Source organism: Suricata suricatta, chromosome 8, assembly GCF_006229205.1.
Source record: "Suricata suricatta isolate VVHF042 chromosome 8, meerkat_22Aug2017_6uvM2_HiC, whole genome shotgun sequence".
Lineage (NCBI taxonomy): Eukaryota > Metazoa > Chordata > Mammalia > Carnivora > Herpestidae > Suricata > Suricata suricatta.
The window spans coordinates 7672592-7694546 of NC_043707.1; the positions used below are offsets into that span (position 1 = coordinate 7672592).

The window sequence follows — 21955 nt, forward strand, 5'->3', positions numbered from 1 at the left end:
TTTCTGAAATCAAGAAAACTTTTAGTAGATTGTTGCTTTGCAGGAGAGCACTGGCTTAAATGCTGTTCATTTTGGAGTTGGTTTGAGAAACAATGTAAGACAAACACACACACACACACACACACACACACACACACACACAGAAGGAGATGGTATCACTTATTTCAGTTTGAGGTGTTAATTTGCAAGAGACCTACTCTATTTTCCCCACTGTGACCTAACATATTGTGCTGTGTAGGTATTTAAAATAGCCATGCTGCACGACTCTAGGGAAATCAGATGATCATTTTAAATCTTCTGTGATGGCTTACCTTTCCCTCTCGAGGACTTGCATCGTTTGGAAAACTTAATGATCATTACATAAGGAAAACAAGTTAAATTTCACACTTCGACTCTGCTAAGGAAGCCAATAAACACCAAACCCATTTTACAAACGGGTGTTGGTCTTTAGATGTAGATGGGGGAGGAAAAAGGAAAGAGAAGGGGATGGAGGAGGGAGAGAAGCAAGACGAATGCCATTTAGGAGCATGATGGATTTCTTCTGGAAATACTCAATCCAGAAATATCAAAGCACAGACCCATGCCTAAAAATTAAAAAAAGAAAAAACTCTGACCACTTCTGCTCTGTCACGAGTCTCTCGGCAAATCATCCGGTGAATTCCACGGGCTTCCAATCCCCTTCGGAGGTGCCGCCCAGATGGCACTGCCACTGTCCATGTTCATGCCTACACTCCTTGTAACCCGAGCTCCTTAAATAGCCCCTGCAAAGTTTCCCCAAAGATCCATGCCAGTCACCAGTTTTAAGGAAGCAGCAGAGTTATGTGTGGAAGGAAGCAGGCTGTGGGGTTGTCACTCTGGCTCCGCCCCTTCCCAGCTCTACGAGCCTGAGCTCCTGGCTACGACTGTCTGCGCCTCACTCCCTAATTTACAAGAGAGGGTAACATCGCATCTTTATCACGGAGCTCGGGTCAGGATGGATGAGTTTATATATTTGAATGCTTAGTGCCTTACATGGTGCCTCATTAATACCAAACAAATGTTACCTACTGTTATTACTACTATCATTATTCTGTTTTCTCTCCTTCCTCTTCACTGAATAAAGTCCTGTAGCATAGAATTCACAGTCCAGCACGGTCCCTCTTTCCCATAGTTTCCCTTGAAACAATCCGTATTCATTTTCTAACCAACTGACCAAATTCAGCTGCCTGAAATGGCACCCGCTTTGACAGCGCCTCACAGCTCCATAGGCCCATAGGCCAGCGGGGCTCAGGTGGGTTCTCTGCTCGGGGTCACACAGGCCAAAGCCAAGGTGTCAGCCGGCCGGGGCTCCTGGCTGGAGGAGCTGGGAAGTAACCGCTTCCAAACTCGTTCGGCTTGGTGGCTGAGCCCGGCTCCGTGAGGCCATGGCACTGACATCCTTGAGTCCCTGCTGGATGCTGGCCAGGAATGAAACCCAGCTCCAAGTGGCCCCCCACATGCCCTGTCACGTGGCCCCTCAATCCTCAAACCTGGCAGTGAAGCCCTTCCCACTCTCGAATCCGTCTGGCCTCTTCTTCTGCTGGTTGCTGCAGAAAAATCTCCACTTTTAAAAAGCTCACAAGACATGTAGGTCCACCCTGATAATCTTCCTCTTGATTAACTCAAAGTCCGCTGACAACCCCTTTTGCTCCCTAATGGAAGAATCGCAGGAGGCCTATCTCGTGATTTCCACACCGCTTCCAAGGGACGGGATCACACGGGGGTGCAGGGCACTGAGGGTCATTTTTAGAATTCTGCCAACATACAAGCTGTGTTTCAGACACACCGAACTCCTTGCTTCTGGGCTTTCCCTAATGAAGTTCCTTCCCCTGGAACGGCCTTCCCACACATACTTAGAAGTCCGGAGCTTGCCTGTTCTCTGACACATTGTTCGAAAGGGAAGTCCTCTGACTGAAAGGCCCTCAATTCTTCTCCCTACACATAACATGTATCTTTTCTAAATATCATAGCGTTTTATCGGAACATCTTTCATAGCACGTGTGTCACACACGGTCTTGCATTTAAGAGCCTCTCCTAGTGCCCTACTAGACTCGTAAGTGTCCTGAAGGCTGGTCTACGGGTTAGTGCAACTCTCACCAACGACTTGCACACAGTAGGTACTCAGGAAATGTTTCATGGAATATGTGTGTGAATAAATAAGGGTTATATACCTCCAATCCAACCATTTCTGCTTGTGGGGGAGAGATTTAACAGAAAAATAAATCATTCAATAACAATATTAATGGAGGATCTGCCAGGCATAGGAACTGATCTACATCCATGAACAATATTTCCTTGAGCATTGATTGGTACTGTCTTATTCACCAGAGATTACTCAAGGTGCAACAAGACATCGATTTCCGTTTCCTTTCCCTTTATTATTATTTTTGTTAATTTAAGCACTGCTACTATGCATTATATGCCAAAGGAAGAAAGAGGCACAAAGACTAAGACGCAAACAGTCCTGATAACCAGGATGACATAGAGGAAACCATTTCTTCAGTGTCAAGAAGAGTAAATCAATGCCTCAAAGCAGTGCTTTACATCTTTAATGGGCATGAGAATCAGGAGGAAAGCTTATGAGGAAAGCCGAACCAGAAAGGATTATTCCATCGACTTGAGGTAGGGATAAGACCTTTAACTCTTTTCCACAGTGTCTGTGATACAGGTTCCCCCAAGAACTATTTGAATGACCAACACTGAAAGATGTTCCTCATGGGGGGAAATTCATGCAAACCAATCTTTCCATCCATTCTCAAATACATTTGACAGATATATTTTTTAAAGATTTTAATGTCTGCTTTATTTATTTTGAGAGAGAGAGAGAGAGAGAGCAAGTAGGGGAGAGGCAGAGATAGAGGAAGCGAGAGAATCACAAGCAGGCTCTACATTGTCAGTGCAGAGCCCATCATGGGGCTCAAATGCACAATCCAGGAGATCATGACCTGAGCCAAAATCAAGAGTCAGAAGCTTAACCGACTGAGCCTCCCGGGCACCCGTCCAGTTTACAAACATTGACTGAGTCTTGGCTATTGAGCACCAGAGACAGGAGGGTCAAAGAGCAAGTGAAAACTTAAAAACAAACAGTATTCTCTCAGGGCTGGTCACAGCCAGAGCTCATGGTTTCATCGATGGGCTGCCACTGTTTTCTAAGCAAAGCAGGCACATGGCGGAATCTAGAACATGCTTCTGTCTGCTTGCAGAACGTGCAAATGGCGCACTTCCCTTTCCACAACGCACACAAGTGCTCTATTGATTGTCATTTACTAGTGGCCTCTCAATTATAATTTTCCTCTGTGACTTCCTTCACATCATCACTGGAATATGTGTGGGCAGAGGCCAAATACAACGCTTGCATAAATACTCCAGGATGAGAGTCTTTTCACAGAATCTTGATAACACACACAAACACACACTAGGGATCCTCTGCACGTTCTCTTGAGTTCCTGAGGCTCATGGGGTCCTTCTGGGCTAAGCGTGGTGGCAAAGTGGGGGAGGGGTAGTTAAAATACAGTGATCTAGAATGGAGAGGGTTGGATCATTCCAAGATCAGAAACGACCTCACGTCACAAGTGCGTGTGACATGCAATTGTGTTGCGATCACCACTGTTGATGAAAGCCGCTCAAGGTCTGAGGACACGCTGACATGCCACACCAGGTCTTGGGGGGCTCAGTCGGTTAAGCTTTAGGTGTTTGATTTTGGCTCAGGTCATGATCTTGGGGTCGTGGGATCGAGCCCCATGTTGGGCTCTGCGCTACATACGGAACCTGTTTAAGATTCTCTCTTCTCTCTCTCTCCCAACCCCCGCACCTCTCTCCCATTCATGCATGTGCGCACTCTCTAAAATAAATAAAAATGAAAAAAATAATTAAAAGAAAGACTACTCTGTGCCAAAAACTATGGTAAGAATTTTACATGCATGATGTCATTTAGTTGTTTCAACAACTCATTTCAAGGAGGCCTTCTTATCCCTGCCTCCCAAACAGAAATTCAGGTTAGTGACCTGTTTCAGATCCTGCCCCTTTCAGGCACATGTGATGGAAGTCAGAGACCTGGGGGCTCTCCACCTGGGGTTATTTTGCAAGCAAGTCTGGAGATCAGGGGTCTGGGCCGCAGCCAGGGATCTGGGAGTCCTCCCGTGGGGAAGGCAGCCGGTACTGAGGGCACCAATGAGAATGCAAGCTGGAGGAAGAAAGGGGAGGGGGACACATCAGAGCTTCCGTTCTGGAAGACATGATGGGTGTGCCTCATCCTTAATGAGCGCTTCTCTGGAAAACAAGAGGGTTCTTTTACTTCCATATATATGGGTTTTGTCTTATTTACGCTTGAGGTCAAAAATTCCAAACTGCCTTTAAAGTCTTTCTTTGAATCTCTCTCTCTCCCTTTCTGTTCCTCTTTCTAAATCTCTCTGTGTTGTAAAGCTAGTCTGGACGTGTGTATATGTGTGTGTGCACATACATATATATGTTCATTTAAAATTAAAACACTTTCAACAATCACCAAATCATGGAAAGAGCCTAAATGTCCACCGACTGATGAATGGATCAAGAAGATGTGGTTTATATATACAATGGAATACTCCATGGCAATGAGAAAGAATGAAATCTGGCCATTCATAGCAACGTGGATGGACCTCGAGGGTGTCATGCTAAGCGAGGTAAGTCAGGCAGAGAAGGACAGATACCATATGTTTGCACTCATAGGTCTAACAGGAGAGACCTAACAGGGGACTGAGCTCTGAGCTGTCACCACAGAGCCTGACGTGGGGCTAGACCCCATGAACCATGAGACTGTGACCTGAGCCAAAGGTCAAACTGACCAAGCCACTCTGGTGTCCCCATATATATGTTCATTTTAAAGTTAGTATAACCCTAGAATGGTGAAGAGAATTCTTCCCAAAGCATTGCTTTCAAGTAGTTAGGAAAATGATTCCACTTGGAAAAACCCAGTCTATACACGGGCCCAGCTCTGAAGCCCCTGACGTCTTGAAGACTACTCCAATCGGCCAGGTCAAGTTCACCCTTCTCACCCCAGCGAAGGCTTGGTTATGAGCTGCTTGAGGAGAGGGATGGTTTCTTACTCATCGGTGGCTGGGCCCTGGCGCCTGAGGGAATGGTAGCCACCGAGTTGGCACACAGGGGGCACTGGGTGGAGTGGCCTGGGACGTCAGCTGCCTTGCATCAATGGCACTGTTTTCAAACATCTCTGGGAAGCCCTGGACCCACCAAGCTCCAAGGCAGGGCAAAAGCACAGCAGAAAAGGAGAGGCAGAGAGCAAGGAAGTCCTGACCCGCAATAGGAAGCCTGCTTAGCACCAAGCTCTATTCCTGCCCAACACAGGCGGGCCCTGGGCGCAGCCCTGGAATAATGCCCGCCGGCCGCACACAAAGGCCCCGCAGAGAGCAAATGCCCCTCCAAGGGCTTGTTGCGATTCCCAAGACACCCTCCTTACATGCTGCTGCCTCCCGTGATGCCACTGGGTGACCTCAGACACAGAGAAGATGCTTCCGAGCCCAGAGGAGCAGCTTCCCTCTTGGGCAGGCCGTGCCCTCTAACGATCTGCTGTACTGCCTATGCGGCCGGCGGGCAGGCTTAAGGATAACACGCCTGGTATTTACCTGCTCCACTGGCTTCCTCTTTCTTCGAGACAGAGGCACAGGAGTTATTTCTGGAGAACGGGGTCCCCTGAGTGCCGCGAGAATAGACGAACTACAGGAAGCATTTGTACCTTCTAAGCTCCGTTCGGCAGTAATTCCCTGAGCTGCCTTTTTGAAAAACGGTTATATTTCAACAGGAATTTGAAGGAGGACACACAAAATATTAAAAGGGCATTTTCTGTGTCTGGGAGCGGAGCCTATTAAGGGCAGGTTTCTTTTTACGCAGTGTTGTCACCTGGACTGCAGGGCCTTCACTGTACATGAGCGCCCTGGTGAATGAGCTCGGTCCACGGGCATCACCGAAAATCCATGGGGGTGAGCCAGGTCTGACCCAGGACTGGTGAAATGCAACCAAGCAGAGTGATCTCATAGCTCTACAAGTGATCCGCAGGCTGTCTAACTGGTGAAAAAGAACCCTGAAATGCAACACCGTAAGGCAAAAAGGCCCACGTTCCCTACCTCCTATTAAGAATAAGGAGAAAGCAATTTGCATGTTGGCTTTGCATGTGTTAAGATGAAAGAAAAGCCAGAACTTGAAGGGGAGATCAAAGAAGGTGCAGGTCCAGGAAAATATTACAGGTTTAAAAAATAAAGGAATAAAAAGGTATATTCTATGTCCCAGATGCACAAAGGAGCCCAGCTCAGGGATGGAGATGTGGGCCACGGGGGATACCCGATGCCGGTTAACTGGAATCCAGTGCTTTCCTAAAACATCACAAAAGTACACAGACTCCCACCCCACCCTCTTCCACACGCAGGCTAGAACCCAAGTTCCATGAGTACAGAAGTTATTTTTTTGTCTCTCTTGTTCACTGATAAATTCCAAGTATCAAGAATAGTGCCTGGCACATAGTAGGTACTAAGTATTTGTGGAAGGATGGATGGATGGATGGATGGATGGATGGATGGGTGGATGGGTGGATGGATGGAAGGGAGGGAGGGAGGGAGGGAATTTCAATGCTTAGGTGTACCACCTAGAGGAAAAATAGAGTAAGTGTTCAATAAATCATGGTTATTGCTGATATAATTAATATTTGTGTCCGGGGGTTAAATATGAAAACCTAGTAAACAAACACTAGTAATGAATTGTTCTAGGAATCTCAATATGAAGGGTTTTGAAAATTATTTTTAATTAAGGCACAGCAACATGCTCTTGGGTGATAGTTTGATGCATTTTGACAAATGCCAAGATAGAGAATGTTTCTAACTTGAGAAAGCTCCCTATACCCCTCCTCCACCAAAACAACCCTTATGCTCATGTCTAACCCCAAAGACTGGCCTTGCTTCTTCTTGAACTTTACATGAATGAATTATACAGCATATTCCTCTGTGTCTGCCTTCTTTTGTTCAATGTTACATTTTGGCAATTCATGCACATTGTAGCTACTGCCAGTTCATTCCATATTAATGAGTAGCATGCCATTTTGCGAATCTACCATAATTTATGTATCCATTCTTGTTGATGGACATCGGGCCTTCCTTTTGATGTTCTGCTATTATGAATCAAGTTGCAATGACTGCTCTTATACAAATATTACTTTGGGGATATACGTTTACACATTCTGCTCTGCAATATTTAAGAGATTCAATTGCTCCATATCCTTGTCAACACTTGGTAGTGTCAAGCTTTCATTTTAGCCATTCAGTGGGTGTGAAGCGCTGTATCATACTGGTCTTAGTTTGCCTGTCTCTGATGATCAACAATGTTAAGGGTGCTTTCATTTACTTATTGGCCATTAAAGTATTATCTTTTGTAAAATATCTAACTTCATTTCATTTCATTATATATATACTGGAATAAAAGCATAGTTAATATTCTTGTCCCAATCTGTGGCTTGCCTTTCATTTTCTAACAATATCTATACCTGAGCAAAATTTAAAAATTTTTAAATTTTGGTGGAGTGCCGTTTATTATTTTTACCATATGCTTAAGGCCTTTTGGAGTCTACTTTCTCAGATCATAGCAATATTCTCTGAAATTTTCCTCTAGAAACTTTACAGCTTTAGCTTACATGTACACCTGAAATTTATTTTAAGTAATTTTAATGTATAATGTGAACTAGAGGTTAAGGTGGGGTTTTTTTTTCTAGATGTATATCTGGTTGATTTGGCACCATTTATTAAAAATAATTTCCTTTCCCTCACTATCATAATTATTCATCAAAAATCACTTGAATGTATGTTTATAGATCTATTTCATCACTTCATCAGTATGTAAAACATTATTTACAGGGCTTTCATAGATAACCTTTATCAGATTGAGAAATCTCCCTTTGTTACCATAAATGGATATATTAGATTTTGTCAAAGGCTTTTTTGGCATCTTCTGAGATGACCATACAACTTCCTCCTCTATTAAATTAACATGGTAATTCATATTGCTTTTTTGGAACATTAAACCAGTTCCTATAATAAACATACTTTATCCATGATGTGTTATTCTTTTCTAAGATATCGCTGGGTTCTGATGACTACTATATTGACACACTACATAGAGTGGTGTCCTTTCTTTATAAAATGTCTCATGGAATTCACAGCGAAGCCATCTAGGTCAGAAGTTTTTCTTGTTTTTGAAATGGGAAAGATTTTAGTTAGGAGTTCAATTTCTTATCAAGTTTAGAGCTTAGACACTTTGGGAATTTAGGCCGTCTCTTTTTATGTCAGTTTTGGAAATTTGTGGGTGTTTTTTCTTTTTTCTAAAAAAAATTTGCCCATTTTATCTACGTTGTGGAATTGGTTGGCATACATTATTCACAATTTTTTTTTATCAGTTTCATGTCTATAGGGTCTATAATGTCTGTGGTGATATTCCCTCTTATATTTTTAGTACTGATTATTAGTTTTCTATCTTTTGTGTGATCACTCTTGCTAGACATTATGAATGTCACTCATCTTTTCAAAGAATTAGTTTTTGACTTTGTTGATTTTTCTCTATATTTTGTGTTTGACTTTGATTTTTACTCTTCTATTTATGATGTTCTTTCTTCTGTTTCATTTGGGTTTACTTGCTCTTTTCCAAGCTTCTTAGTGTAGAAGCTTGGATCACTGACTTTACACTCTTTTATTTTTTGTAATTATAAGCCTTTACAGCTATAAATTTCCCCCTTAACACATCTTCAACTTTATTCTTCAAATTTCAAAATGCTATGCTTTTCACTGTCATTTCATTCAAAATATTTTCTAATATCATTTGATTTCTTCTTTGACCCATGGGCTATTCAGAGGCATTACCTAAATTCCAAACATCTGGTGATTCTATAGATATATTTTTATTATTAACTCAGATGCTAACACCGTGTGGTAAAAGAAAGCATTCTGCATTATTTCAGTACTTTTAGATATATTGAAACCTGTTTTATGCTCCAGAACACAACCTACTTTGGTGAGTTTTCTAAGTGCGCTTGAAGGAAAGTTTCTTTTGTAGCTGTTGGGTGTAGCGGGCAAAATCTTCCAAAACTATCTCTTCATCTTCCCTTCTAGGAATGCATCATTGATCCTCCAAAGTCGATGCATCTGTTTGCACAGAACTTTCTTCTGATGCTAGTTAATTATAGGATGGCTCCTACACCACATCCTGCAGCTTCCTACCCCTAGGATCTCTCAAGCCCATCTGATGTGCAAAGGGAGAAGAGATCTCAAGCTGCTGAAGCAATTTAGAAGCCATGCCTTGCTTGTCAAAAAAGACAGGCTAGAGATACAGGCTTCCTTTAGATCACTTTTACTCTGCTCTTTCTGTGACAGTATGGCCACGGATTTGGGAGCTGGTGGGAGAGAGTGCAAGTGGGGCAGATAAAGTCATCATTCTCCTGGGGTCATCTGTAAATCCCACGACGCCTCCCCTCTCTGCCTCAGGACATGGCCTTGGCTGGGACGTGTGATGATTTTTTTTCACGTTTTTCAATGGTTAATATATATGTACTAGAAAACGTGCTTTACAAGAAATGTCATCGGCCTGTGATTTGTAGACGTGGTATGCCTAAGTTTCGGAAATTGGTTGATTTGACGTAAAAGACTATGTAGATGCAAATACAGGGGTTCCTCCATATGGCACAATGTGTAATTATGGTACATAATACGGGGTTTAGGCAGACTGGTGTGATCACTGCTCTGTGGCAGCCATTTGCTATTGCACCCATGTGAACCCCACGTCAGTCTTTAAATTATTTATCCTGAGTCCTTCAAGGACCCTTCCTGATGAGATGTGAGAGGCTGGCAGAGACAACAGCACAGTCACCACAGTTTACCCAGGAAAAGCATTCCAGCTGCACCTTAGGATATTTGGTCTTCCCTGTTCCAAGAAACATCTGGCCCTAGCCCTGGGACGGGATCGGGGCAGCTCAGCAGGAAACATGTTAGGAAAAAGAGTAAGTCGGGCACCTCCGTGGTCCCTGTGTCCATCCCTCCCCTGCACACGGCACGCAGGAGGGTGCTCACCTTCTCCCATTCTCTGTCCTTGTTCAGCACAATCACCACCAGCCTGGGGTGCACCTGATAGCCTTCCTCGGTGAAGGACAAGTCTTTGCCATCCCATGTCACGTTGACCATGAACCTAGAGAGAAGGAGAGAGAAAGACACGTTTTTAGAAAAGAGTTCAAGAGGCCAGGCGGACGGATGCCACCATCAGCGTTCACACTCAGAAAGTGAAGACTTGCGTGGCCATTATCACGCACAACAGGTGGCCTCTACCTGAGGAAGTATTAGGACCCTTGCGGGCACTGCTGATTGGCCAGGCACTGGTTTCCATGAGCCTGCGCTCACTCCCAGGATCCCCAATCCCATTCTGGCCTTAGAAATTGTGTCTACGGCCACATCACCCTGAACGCGCCCGATCTCGTCAGAAATTGTAATTAGCACATGGGATGGACCCTCCTACCCTGCCTCGTCCATAGACCTCTGTTCACATGATAGCACAGGAGGGTCTTAAAGCATGTTCTACTATGTTTTCACAAGCCTCCCGAAAGGAAGCTGCTTGCCCATAAGCCACGTGGTATATAGCTTCGAAGAAATAGTATTCCATTCCATCCACTCATTACTCATTCCACTAATACTTATTAAATATTTGCTACCTGCCAGGACTCTGCTACTTGGCTGAAGATAAATAAGGAAGCAGACAGGACCCCTCTCCCCATGAAGCTTATAGTCTAAAGGAGAGGACTGGCATTGATTAATTACAGATCTATGACAAGTGCTATAGTAGAGAAGTGAGTGTGCCACGTGGAAGTGAAACAGGGGCCAAGCCAGGCTATAAGGAGGTGCAGCTTCACTTGAAGGATGCGTCAGCATTAACGAGGTTTAAAAAAACAAGGATATCGGCATATTCCAGGCAAAGGGGGCAAAGGCCCTATAGTGGTACACACGAGGGATTGACTGGAAACCAGTGAGACCAAAGCAGAGAGAGAGAGAGAAGAATGTGGGATGGAGTATGGCTGAGATGACTCAGTGAGATAGATCAAGGCTTTTCGGGCCATGTTAAAGAGTTGTGTCTTTGTTTTAAAACAGTAGCAAGAGGGGCACCTGGGTGGCTGAGCGTTGGTTGAGCGTCTGACTTCAGCTCAGGTCATGGTCTTACACTCTGTGAGTTCAAGCCCTGCATCGGGCTCTCTGCTGACACCTCAGAGCCTGGAGCCTGCTTCAGATTCTGTGTGTGTCTCTCTCTGCCCCTCCCCTGCTCATGCTCTGTCTCTCAAAAATAAATAAACATTAAAAAATTAAAAAAAAAACAGTAGAAATATACTGAAGGTTTTAATCAAGGAGGTGATAAAAACAGGCTCTTCCTGTAGAATACTTCTTGAAGACTGTGGACAGAATGAATTGGAGAGGGCGCACAGGGTTGGTTACAGCGTGCTTATTATCCAGGTCAGAGATGTTGTTGCCTTTGGGTCTGTTTTGGCCCCAAAAGAAGGGCGGGCGGTGGGGTGGAGGAGATGTACAAGCTGCCAAAAATAGGACCAAGTGGAGAATATTTAGCAGGTATTTAGTGATGTGGAGGTTGGGGGAGAGAGAGGCATCAAGGACAGAGCCTCACCTCATCATCTGCCTTACGTAACATCCGCAAGGCGGACCCTTATCCTCGGTGTTTTCATTGTGCAATGTCTGCCTGGCTTATGATACTCTTATCTCCACCGCTCCTCCAAGCCACCTTGCCTATATACAGGCTGGATGCGAGTAGGGAGGGAGGGAGGCAGAGCTCATCTCCCATGATTTGGGTGGGAGGATCCCTAAGAGTCCTCCTCTCCTTGTAGCTGAAGACGAAGGTGATGTTGTTAGACTTCCCCAGGACATGCCACCTAGCAGACACTCAGTTAATGTAGTATGGTGGGTTGAAATATTCTGAGATCCCAGAGAGACAGGCCATGGTATTTTCTTGCTTTATACTCCTTTAACACCAAAAGCAGCTGAAGAGGTAAAATATTGAGGAGGGGAAATAGACTATGAAAAAAAGTCTAAAATGAGAGATTGTCCTCACCAGTCACAGGTCTGCCCCTGGGCAGACACAGTGTAGACTGTGTTGTGTGGAGGGCAAATCAGGTCTCCAAGGACAAGGTGAAGAAAGTGGGGCAAAGGCAAAGAGCAAATATCGTGTATTCATTCAATAAACTGTTTTTTTTTTCCTAATTCATGTTTTGATGACAAGTTAAGGGTGAGGAGAAAATGCTCACTATTTAATGTTAAACAAACAGAGGAGGATAAAAATAGGGTTTGTCTATGCACAGAGGGATTACAGGTACCTTTTATTTGTGTGTGTGTGTGTGTCTTTTTGTTCTCCAAGTTTCCTGCAAATACTGTTTGTTAAAAAACAGAAAAATAAAGCACAGTGATTCAAGAAGGAGCAAAGTGTAATCACTCTATTTGGTGTGCATGTGAGGTGTCTGTGATCATTTCCTCGCAGGATATTTTGTTGATTCAACAATTATTTACTGAATGTCTATGATGTGTCAGGCCCTATGGGGAGTCCTCGAGATACGGGAATAAAAACCACAGCGCCTGTCCGCCCTCCTACCCGAATCTTTACCGCTCAGGGACACAGGCACATCAACAACAGCACATAGAACGCTACTCATGCACGGATGCACAGTGAGTGGGAGATGTGAGAATGTCAAGGAAGGCCCCTCACCCAACCCAAGGGACTCAGGGGGCACTTTCTGGGGAATCTAGGAGAGTGAGAGGGTTAAGAAGTGGTGGAAGAAAAGAATTCTGCACCAAGGAATCATGCTGAGTAAAGAAGATTTGGCAAAGGCAGTGACACGTGCTGGAGAAAGCAGGGAGTAGCTTAGTAGGCAGAGGGTTAGTGGGGTTTGTCTGAGGAAGATCCCCGAAGCCAGACCATAAAGGACCTTGAATACCACCCTAAAGGGCTTGGATTTTGTTCAGAAGGCCATGGAGATCCATGAAAGGTTTTAAGGACAGCAGTCATGCAGTCAGATTTGCTGCCAAGAGAAGCAGAAGTAAAAAGGTTTCTGTGCATTGGAGGACAAATTCAACATTTTCGTTTATGGTTAAAAATCTCTCCTTAATTACAGGGGCCTAAATTAATCTGTTTATATGTTTTCAGTTTGACTTTTGGTTTTGTTTCCCATGATTAGTTTTAGCCCTGGCACACTGTAGCACTGGAGTTCACGTGTGGTGGTTGAAAATGTTGACACATCATCACCAGAAGTACCATCCATCCATGTATCCATTCACCCATCCGTCTATCCATTCATCTGTCAATTCATTCATCTATGTATCCATCTATCTATCCATCCATCCACCCATCCATTCATCCAACTGTCGATCCATCCATTCACCCATCCATTCATCCATCCATCAAAACATTCATCCAACTATCCAATAGACACATTTGAATATCTACTATGTGTCATGACCTGTGCCAAGAACTGTAGTAGGAAAAACAATACAAAAGTAAACAAATATATTTCTACAATAAATAACTGCAATACACAGTAAACTATAAAATTAGAGATTTGTATTAAGTAGGCTGATGAAGAGCCTAAGGAATAGAATGGCGATTCTGTTGCAGAGACAGAGCTGGAATCAGGAAACAAAGTGAAATGCTTGGGTTGTGTCAGGAAGTTAGAATAAGGGCTGGATGGATGAATGGCCAGGGGAGAGGGGTGGTAATGCACTGCACGGAGGAACCTATAAAGTCAATGGCACAGAATTATGGAACAGGATGGAATGCTGTACATGGAATTTCAATATAAACACTGCAGACAAAGACCACCAGTGAGTGGCCTTTATCTGAGCTAGTAGGAAGTTGGTTTCCAAGTCACTCTGTATTTGCTACCCAAAACTCATGATTAGGCCAGACAATTCACTAAGGTCTTTTATTTCTTTTTGTTGTTGTTGTCGTTCAAACTAGCGACCAAGCCAGGTTTTGATTTGCCCATCACTTTGGGATGGACAGAGCTCAGGATGGATCTACCTAATGACCCAAATGTGGATGAACTGAAAATTTCAGTCAATTCAAGAGGCTTGGAAAGATCCAGTTTATCTCTTTGGAGAAAGCAGACAAGAGAGCAAATGCTTTGGTTTTGACATAGACATGCGGCCCCCGAGAGAAGCACTTGCCGTGTTACATATCATGTGACCCAAATATCACAGTCGCCATGCTATCCAAGGAGCTAGCACATACCACAGAGCATCTGAGTCTTTTGATTTGCCAGCTGAATTTACGTAAGCCTCCCTCTTCTTTAATTCCCCGCCTTTATTTCTTCCACCCATTCCCTTTTCTCTCCTCTTGCAGTGAAATTAGAGAGAGCAGAGTGATTATTTAGATGTGATTGCTCTTCTCCAGGTTCTATGGAAGCAACTATATGGATGTTCTCATGGTCCCTAGTTTTCTATGTTCCTTTAAGATTCAATATTCTGGACTAATGAGTCTGTATCTCAATGTTAATATTGTTCTTTTGTTTTTTTCCTTTTTTTAAAAAAAATTTATTAACAGTCTCCAGTCCCTTGTGTGTGTGGTGGTGGTTGGGGGTGGGGGGAGGCTCTACTAGAATTTTTTGCTGAACAGTAATTTTATTATTAGGTTAGCAGGATGAAAACACCTATTACCTTTAATTCCCCCATCCAATTTCTAAGAAAGACAATCCATATTTTCTCAGGCTTTCTTCCCATTTAAACTAGCTCTGGAGCAAAATTCTTTACCTAGGGAAATACCATTACACACCCCATTGCTTGGTCCCCATTAACACTTGCTGGGTACTTGTATTAAACAGCAAAATCTTATCACTGTTTTGTTCGTCTCTCCAAAATGGATTATAAACTTTTAGTGACCAGATAAAATATTAGAAATTCTGGCAGCTGCTGAGCTCCAAATTACTTCTTCAGTGTTTCCATCAGGAGCAGTAAATACAGGAAAGCATGCTGGCAAAATTTAGGAGGGTGGAGGCACCGGGGGTTTGCCAAGGGCCCACTTCTGCATCATTATCAACCCCTGATGGTAAAGCCACTGAGCTGGGGCTTTCCATGGTCAGTGACGGAGACAACACTCAACTAGAAGATACGGACAGTATTGATACACATGCGATCAAGTTTCCTTCTGTATCTACTTGGGTATATGAAGCTGAAGTCCTGATCAAAGAAACCCTGGTCTTCTGCTAGCATTCTGTGGTTGTACAAGGTCAGAAATAACACTGAAAAGCAGAGAGGCCATTTTTCCTATATCATGACTGCAAAGAAAGCAGGCCTGGATTGCCAAGTTCTCTCTAGACCTGAACTAAGTTAACAGCCGCCAACTGCAGGTGGCTATTGAGCCCCTGAAGTGTGGTTAGTCAGAACAGAGAGGAGCCAAAAGGGCGTAAGACACAGTAGATCTGAAGACTCTTTCTAAAAAAATCACCTAAAAGATCTCATGAATAATCTTATGTTGATTTCATGTCGAAATATTTTAGACAGCTTGGGTGAAATAAGACATATAATTAAAATTAATTTAATCTGCTTCTTTTCCCTTGTTTGATGTGCTGCCAGAAAAATTTAAGATTCCATGAGGCTTACATTCTACTCCTATTAGACAGCTGTTCTAGACTGTCTTTGGTCTTGAGGTGTTTTTTTTAACCAGTAGATGGTGGGCATCATGAAGGCAGGGACCTCTTCTGCCTTTAACATCATATTTCCAGGGCCAAACAGAGTGCCTGGTAGGTAGCCAGTGCTGAATAAATATGTGCAGAATGCGCTGCTATTTCTATGTTGTGGACAACAGAACAGGGACCCAAGCCTGGCTCTGTGTTGCCGGCTCTGTCACTTTGGACAGTGTATTTAAAATTCTCTAAGCCTTCATTTCTTTCTTTGTAAAAAGTGGATCAGGTTAAACTGCATGGACTGGCCAAGATGGCTTCACATGGCTTACCTAACTCCCGGGTTTAGGGTAGCATTAGGGATGGTGCACTTAAAATAGTATGTCCGGTTTACTATGCCCCTTTAGAGCTGTCACCTAATAAACAGTAGCTAATATTTACAGAATTTCCTCTACATTTTTTTTTACTAGTTTTCCACCCCGTCACATTTTCTAACACCCCCACTTTAAATGCAGTGGTCTCTTTAAGGCCATGCTTATGGTGGCCACGCAATGCACTCACTTCCGGGGTTCCTCTGTTCTCCTGTCAAAAGCCACCCATCCACGGGCTGTGGAAGCTCCTTGAACTACCGCTTAAAATGTCTTGTTTCCTCTGATTTCTATTTTCTCTCTTCTGCCTGTACAGTCATAAGTCTCCTTTAACTTCCAAAATCCGATTATTTGAAATGTTCTCCAGACATATTTATTATTCACCATTTCCCTTCAGACTCTTAACTCTCTTACTGTCTCACAAATGCCACCATAACCCATTTAGTGCTTCTTAATTTTTGGTTAACTTTCCATCTGCTTTGCCATTTCCCACATTCCCCTGGGGCTTTATTGCCCCCCCCCCCCGCTGTCATAATGTGCCTTCAATGCCTCCTCAAACTGCTTTGGGTATCACCCTTTCTGTCTGCCGCGTAATTTACATGTTTCTGAAAACAGAGTCTCTGTTTTCTTCAACCTCCTCAAGACACTGGATTCTTGAAGACGTTTTTTGCTCTTGGCAGCATTCCCCTGGCGGCGCGAAATCCCTTCAACTCTAATTCGTGTCTGAGCGCCCCCTCGTCTTCTCTTAACTGGTCCCTGATGGCCCCTGGGCTCCTCCTTCCCTGCGCCCCAAGTGCGTTCACCCCGCGCACCTGCCCTTCCCCAACGCATTGGGCACCGCTTCTTTCCAGCGAGCCTCTGGTTGTCCTGGTGCTCAATCTCACATGCTCGTCATCACTGCCTTCTCCCTTCTTCTCTGAACAATTACCAAAAGGCATGACCTCAGGGCTATGACTGAAATGTCAGGACAGAAATGTAATCACTCCAACACACAGATCTCCATGTTCTAGGTCAGCAGCATCCAAAATGGGCTCCGAAAATATGGCATAAAGAACAAGAAGGAAAAAGCGACTGGGTTAAAAAAAAGAAGAAGAAGAAGAAGAAGAAGAAGAAGAAGAAAGAAGAAAGAAGAAAGAAGAAAGAAGAAAGAAGAAAGAAGAAAGAAGAAAGAAGAAAGAAGAAAGAAGAAAGAAGAAAGAAGAAGAAGAAGAAGAAGAAGAAGAAGAAGAAGAAGAAGAAGAAGAAGGAAGTATTTACTCTTTGAATTCAAATTCTGTTGTGGCTGATTACAAAAATAATAATGTCACTTGCTCTGCCTGAGCATTACTATATAGTGACGTAAACACTATATATACTATATACCCCACATGGTGCTCGATCCCACAAACCATGAGATTATGACCCGAGCCAAAACCAAGAGTTGGACGCGTAACAGAATGAGCCACCCAGGTGCCCAGCAATACTGTATTTTTTAAAAATTACAACAGGAGATGGTCAGCTCCATCCAGGCAGGGACTCTTGGGCTTGATCACTGCACTTCTAAAACACCTCAAAGAGTGTCCTGCAGTTCAAGCTTAAAAACGTTTGTTGAATAAACAAACAGCCTCCAGGACCTTGTTCATTTCATGCTTATTTCCTATGCAACATCTCACAGAGGCAAGTCTGTGAGGCAACCGCTGAGTTTGCCCTCAGTCAGCCTGCGCTAGATGCTTTGCTGTTGCTTTCAATCACAGGCAAGCATGCTCAATTCTCAGAGCATCTGTCTCCCCTTCTGTAAACGTGGGGTTGTACCGGCCATGCCACTGGGTAACTAACTACAGGGAAGAACTTCAATGGAACATAATGAGGTCAATAAGGTGTGCGCCGTGGCCAGGAAACTGTTTGGCACTAAGAAGCGATGGTGACAAATGTCTCGGTTTCACCTAATTATCTCTTCTCCTCCTAAAATTTGAGATTAAAGGGCTTTAATCTTTTAGATGATGGAGGACCATTTTGGCTACTAAATCCAGTCCTTCAAAGGAGGTGATGTACTCCTGCAGTTGCCATCTCAAGAAAAGAGAGGAACGGGTCTGATTGCTTACAGCCCATGGCACCCCTGGACCAGGCTATCATGCAGGAGAAAGAACTGCCAGCCTCCCCTTCCTGCCTCCCGGGCTTCCTGTCTCTATCTGGTGAGCACATCTGAGCTGAAGATGATTTCAGGGACATACCCCACCATGCTGCCTTTTGTAATGCAGCCTCTAAGTCTAAACCTTGTAGTAAGTAAGTTAGGGCAAAGCTTCCCCTGTGAACATGGCCATTCCCCTGCCTTTGTCGGCAGATAGCACACCCAATCCGCTTGGCCAACATGTACATGGGGAGCAGGGCATAGGGAGTGGGATCTAGGACACATGCCCTCATTATCCTTTATCAGGAGCTGTCAGAAGCCTGAGTGCCCGTCAGGAAAGTGGTCCTCAGAATCTCACACGTGTTCTTGTTCCTCAGATGAGTGGTTCTCTCAGGAACTTGGTGGGGGACCTGGAAGTTTTTGAAATTCTGGGTAGTAGTTAATAACACCGCCAATGTAGCACCAAATGTCTATCACCATTAACCTCTAATGACTGTGCCTCACCTAACCGTTTGGAACTGACACAGGGGTTAATGGAGCCTTCCACATAATGGGCGTCTGTTCCAAGAGATCCCCACAAAACCAGGCAATGCGACCAGCAGTTTCCATGAGCTCACTCCATCACCTCTGTCCATGCAGCAAAGCTCTTAAGAACTCAAACAGGCTGACGTCTGTGGTGCCTCTTCACCACTCCTGACCCCCCCGCCTCCACACTCAATATGCAGGATGACTCGAGGTGAATCAACTCAATGTGAGATTTTATCCAAGAATTTCTGGACACCCCCACCCAGGACCATGAGCCCCAGATGGTCAGGGCATTTGTCTCTCATTCCCTGCTGCACCCGTTTTAGAATGGAGAGCAGTTTCTGGCCTAAAGAAGATGCTAATCACCCGCTTACTGAGGGAATAAAAGGTCTCCATTGTATTTTCTTGCCCTCTGACAATGAGCCCTATGCTCTCTATCTGTCTAGTGGGCATCCACGCATGCTCGGTGGGTCCCTAGGGATCCGATGAGGTACCCAAAGGCAGAGGAGGAAGGTCACGGGGAGAGGGAAGCCAATGGGCCTCTGGGACTCCTACCTCTGCTTGAATCATGAATACATTGCACTTCCTTAGAAATTATTATTGGAAAAAAGATCCTACGGCTTTTATCAGTCAATTAAACCAACAAGCCAGAAAACAATTAAGAAACTATTCCTCTCTGTTCCCCCCCCCCCCTAGGCTTCTCTAATAAAGTATGCATTCTCCAGCCTTCCCTGTAGCAGGCATGGCCATGGCTATGTTCTGGCCAAAAGCAAGGGAGAAGGTATGATAATTTATAACTGGGAAGACATATCATATGGAGGAAATGAACCCTTCTTTGCTCCTTCCTGCTGCTTGCAATGCAGACATGATGACGGGAGCGCTGGCTGCCAGTCTGGACTGTGAGAAACCACCGGCCAGGGACGGTAAAGCCAGTAGGCAGAGGCGGCCAGTCCCCGGCATCATGGAACATTCACGATGAACCCTGGACTTCCTTTGGATTTCATTCACAGGAGGGACAAATCCGATGCCTATCATGTTTAAGCCATATTTATGTTTTGGGCTTTCTGTCCCTTGAAAACACAGTCCTAGCTGGTTTAAGTGCTTGAGGGACCATCTGAACCAAAGTAGACTCCAAATACTTTGAGTTAAATAGTACGAGTTCCCATTTAGCCTCTCTGTACCTCAGTTAATCTTCTCTGAAAAAAAGTGGACATGGCCCTACACATTCCTCCATTTCCTTCCTAGCTTGGCAGTATTGGATCCTCACTCCTGATTCCCCTGCCAGCGCACAGTGTATGTGGTCCTACCTCCATCTCTTACTATACGCTGTTGCGCTCGCTCAAAGTGTCTTCCCTCCCCACTAACTTCAACCCAAACCCAACCATTTTGGGGGAGAGGGACAAAGCTGAGTATCAAGCCCCATTCCTCCCATGTGGCCTTTCCTGATAATCTTTTCTTTGTTCATTTTAATCCACACCTTGCATTACAATCCTTAGCAATCCTTCATCCCTGATCATTCCCCAAGAATTTCTCATTCACACATTTGTCCTCAACAGAAGCAAAGATCAGGACTTGGCGTCAGCCATCCATGTTTGTCTAGTACCATGCTGTCAGGCACAGCGTGCTCAACATTTATTGACTTGACTCAAAAAGCAGCACGTTAATCTCCATTTCAGTACCACTTTTCTCCCACTTAACACCAAACCCAGGACCGAGCAGTGACCAGACACCCGGCCAACATGTCTTTGTCCACACAATATTCAGTGGCTATAGTTCCTTCTCGTCCCCTCTGGCCACCCTTCAAGGCCATCTCTAATAATGCCTCCCCCACAAAGGCTTCCCTGATGCCTCCAAATCAGACACAATCTCTCTCAGCAAGTGATGCCAATTGTTCACGTGGTATGAATCTCAGAGCACCCTCCCCCCCTTTATTTATGTGTAGTCCCAAACATGTGGAGGGGATTTTTTTTTAAAGACAGCTCCTTTGGAAGAGCCATGTGATGGTTAATTTTCTGTGACTGGGCTATGGGATGCCCAGATAGCTGGTAAAACACTATTTCTGGATGCACCTGTGAGGATGTCTCCCAGAAGAAATGAGCATTTGAGTTGGTGGAGTAAGTAAAGAAGATGGTTCTCACCAGTGTGCATGGGCTCATCCAACCCTGTGAGGATCTGAATGAAACTAAAAGGCAGAGGAAGGAGAATCTGCTCTCTCTGCTCAAGTTTGGATGAGCGTTTTCTCACACCTTCTCTGTGCATCTATGCTCCTGCCTGGGACCACGTCACTGGCCTTCTGGGTCCTCCAGTTTACAGAGAGCAGACTGTGGGACCTCTTTGCACGATAATCTGTGAACTAGTCCCTTGTAATCAATCTCCGACTTTACAGCTGATTGGTTCTGCCTCACTGGAGTGAACCCTGGCAAATACAACCCTACCCTACCATCTGCTGGAAAAATAAAAGATGAGTCTTCTCTGATGAATATGTTGTGGAGGGAGATTCCTGGCCTGCTGTTAATCATGACCTGCATGGCTTTACCACCTGGGCTAAACTATAACCTTCTTGACGACAAGAAATCATAACCCAGGAGTCTGAACTCTGGGAACATCGGAGACAGGAGAGCAGATGTAGGGTAGATGAGCTGGGGTTGAGTTTTAAATCCACCATGTGGACACCATCCCCACAAGCAAGCCACGCAGGTCCTCCGAGGTCCAGCTCAGTCCCATGCCAAATGGGGCTAACGCCACGGTCTTAGGCTGCTCAGGTTGCTCTAACAAACTACCACAGGCTCAGTGGCTTAAACCATGAGAATCTGTTTCTCACAGCTCTGGAGGCTGGAAGTCCAAGATGGAGCCCTGGCAGATCCCACATCTGGTGAGAGCCTGCTTCCTGGTTCACACATGGCCGTCTTCGTGATAGTCCTCAAGGGGCAGCTTGAGAGAGTGGGCTCCGGTCTTCCTCCCTCTTCTTCTAAAGGCACTGATCCCATCCTGAGAGCCTGATCCTCACGACCTCATCAGACTCTAATGACTTTGCCAGAGACCCCGCCTCCAAATAACACCTCGCTGGGGACTGGAGTTTTGACACATGAGTTTGGGGAGGACGCAAACGCTCAGTGCACAGCGACCACTCGGGGTAACTGAGAACCGCCATGACAGAACCGCTAAGCGTGTGATGAGTTCCCATCGTTAGCACATTCCTCGGCTGACTTCCGTAACTAAATGCACACAACTCTCCCAGTTTTCCCCACACTGACGGGC

At 44.7% G+C, this 21955-nt stretch overlaps 1 protein-coding gene across 1 annotated transcript in view; it reads right to left on the bottom strand.

Annotated features, from left to right (window-relative positions):
- GRIN2A (glutamate ionotropic receptor NMDA type subunit 2A) overlaps positions 1-21955 on the bottom strand; it is a 368909-nt gene that overhangs the window by 109340 nt on the left and 237614 nt on the right. Inside the window, exon 3 of the mRNA XM_029948744.1 lies at positions 10110-10224. Coding sequence (XP_029804604.1) covers positions 10110-10224 — 115 coding nt within the window. The remainder of the gene's footprint in view (positions 1-10109; positions 10225-21955) is intronic.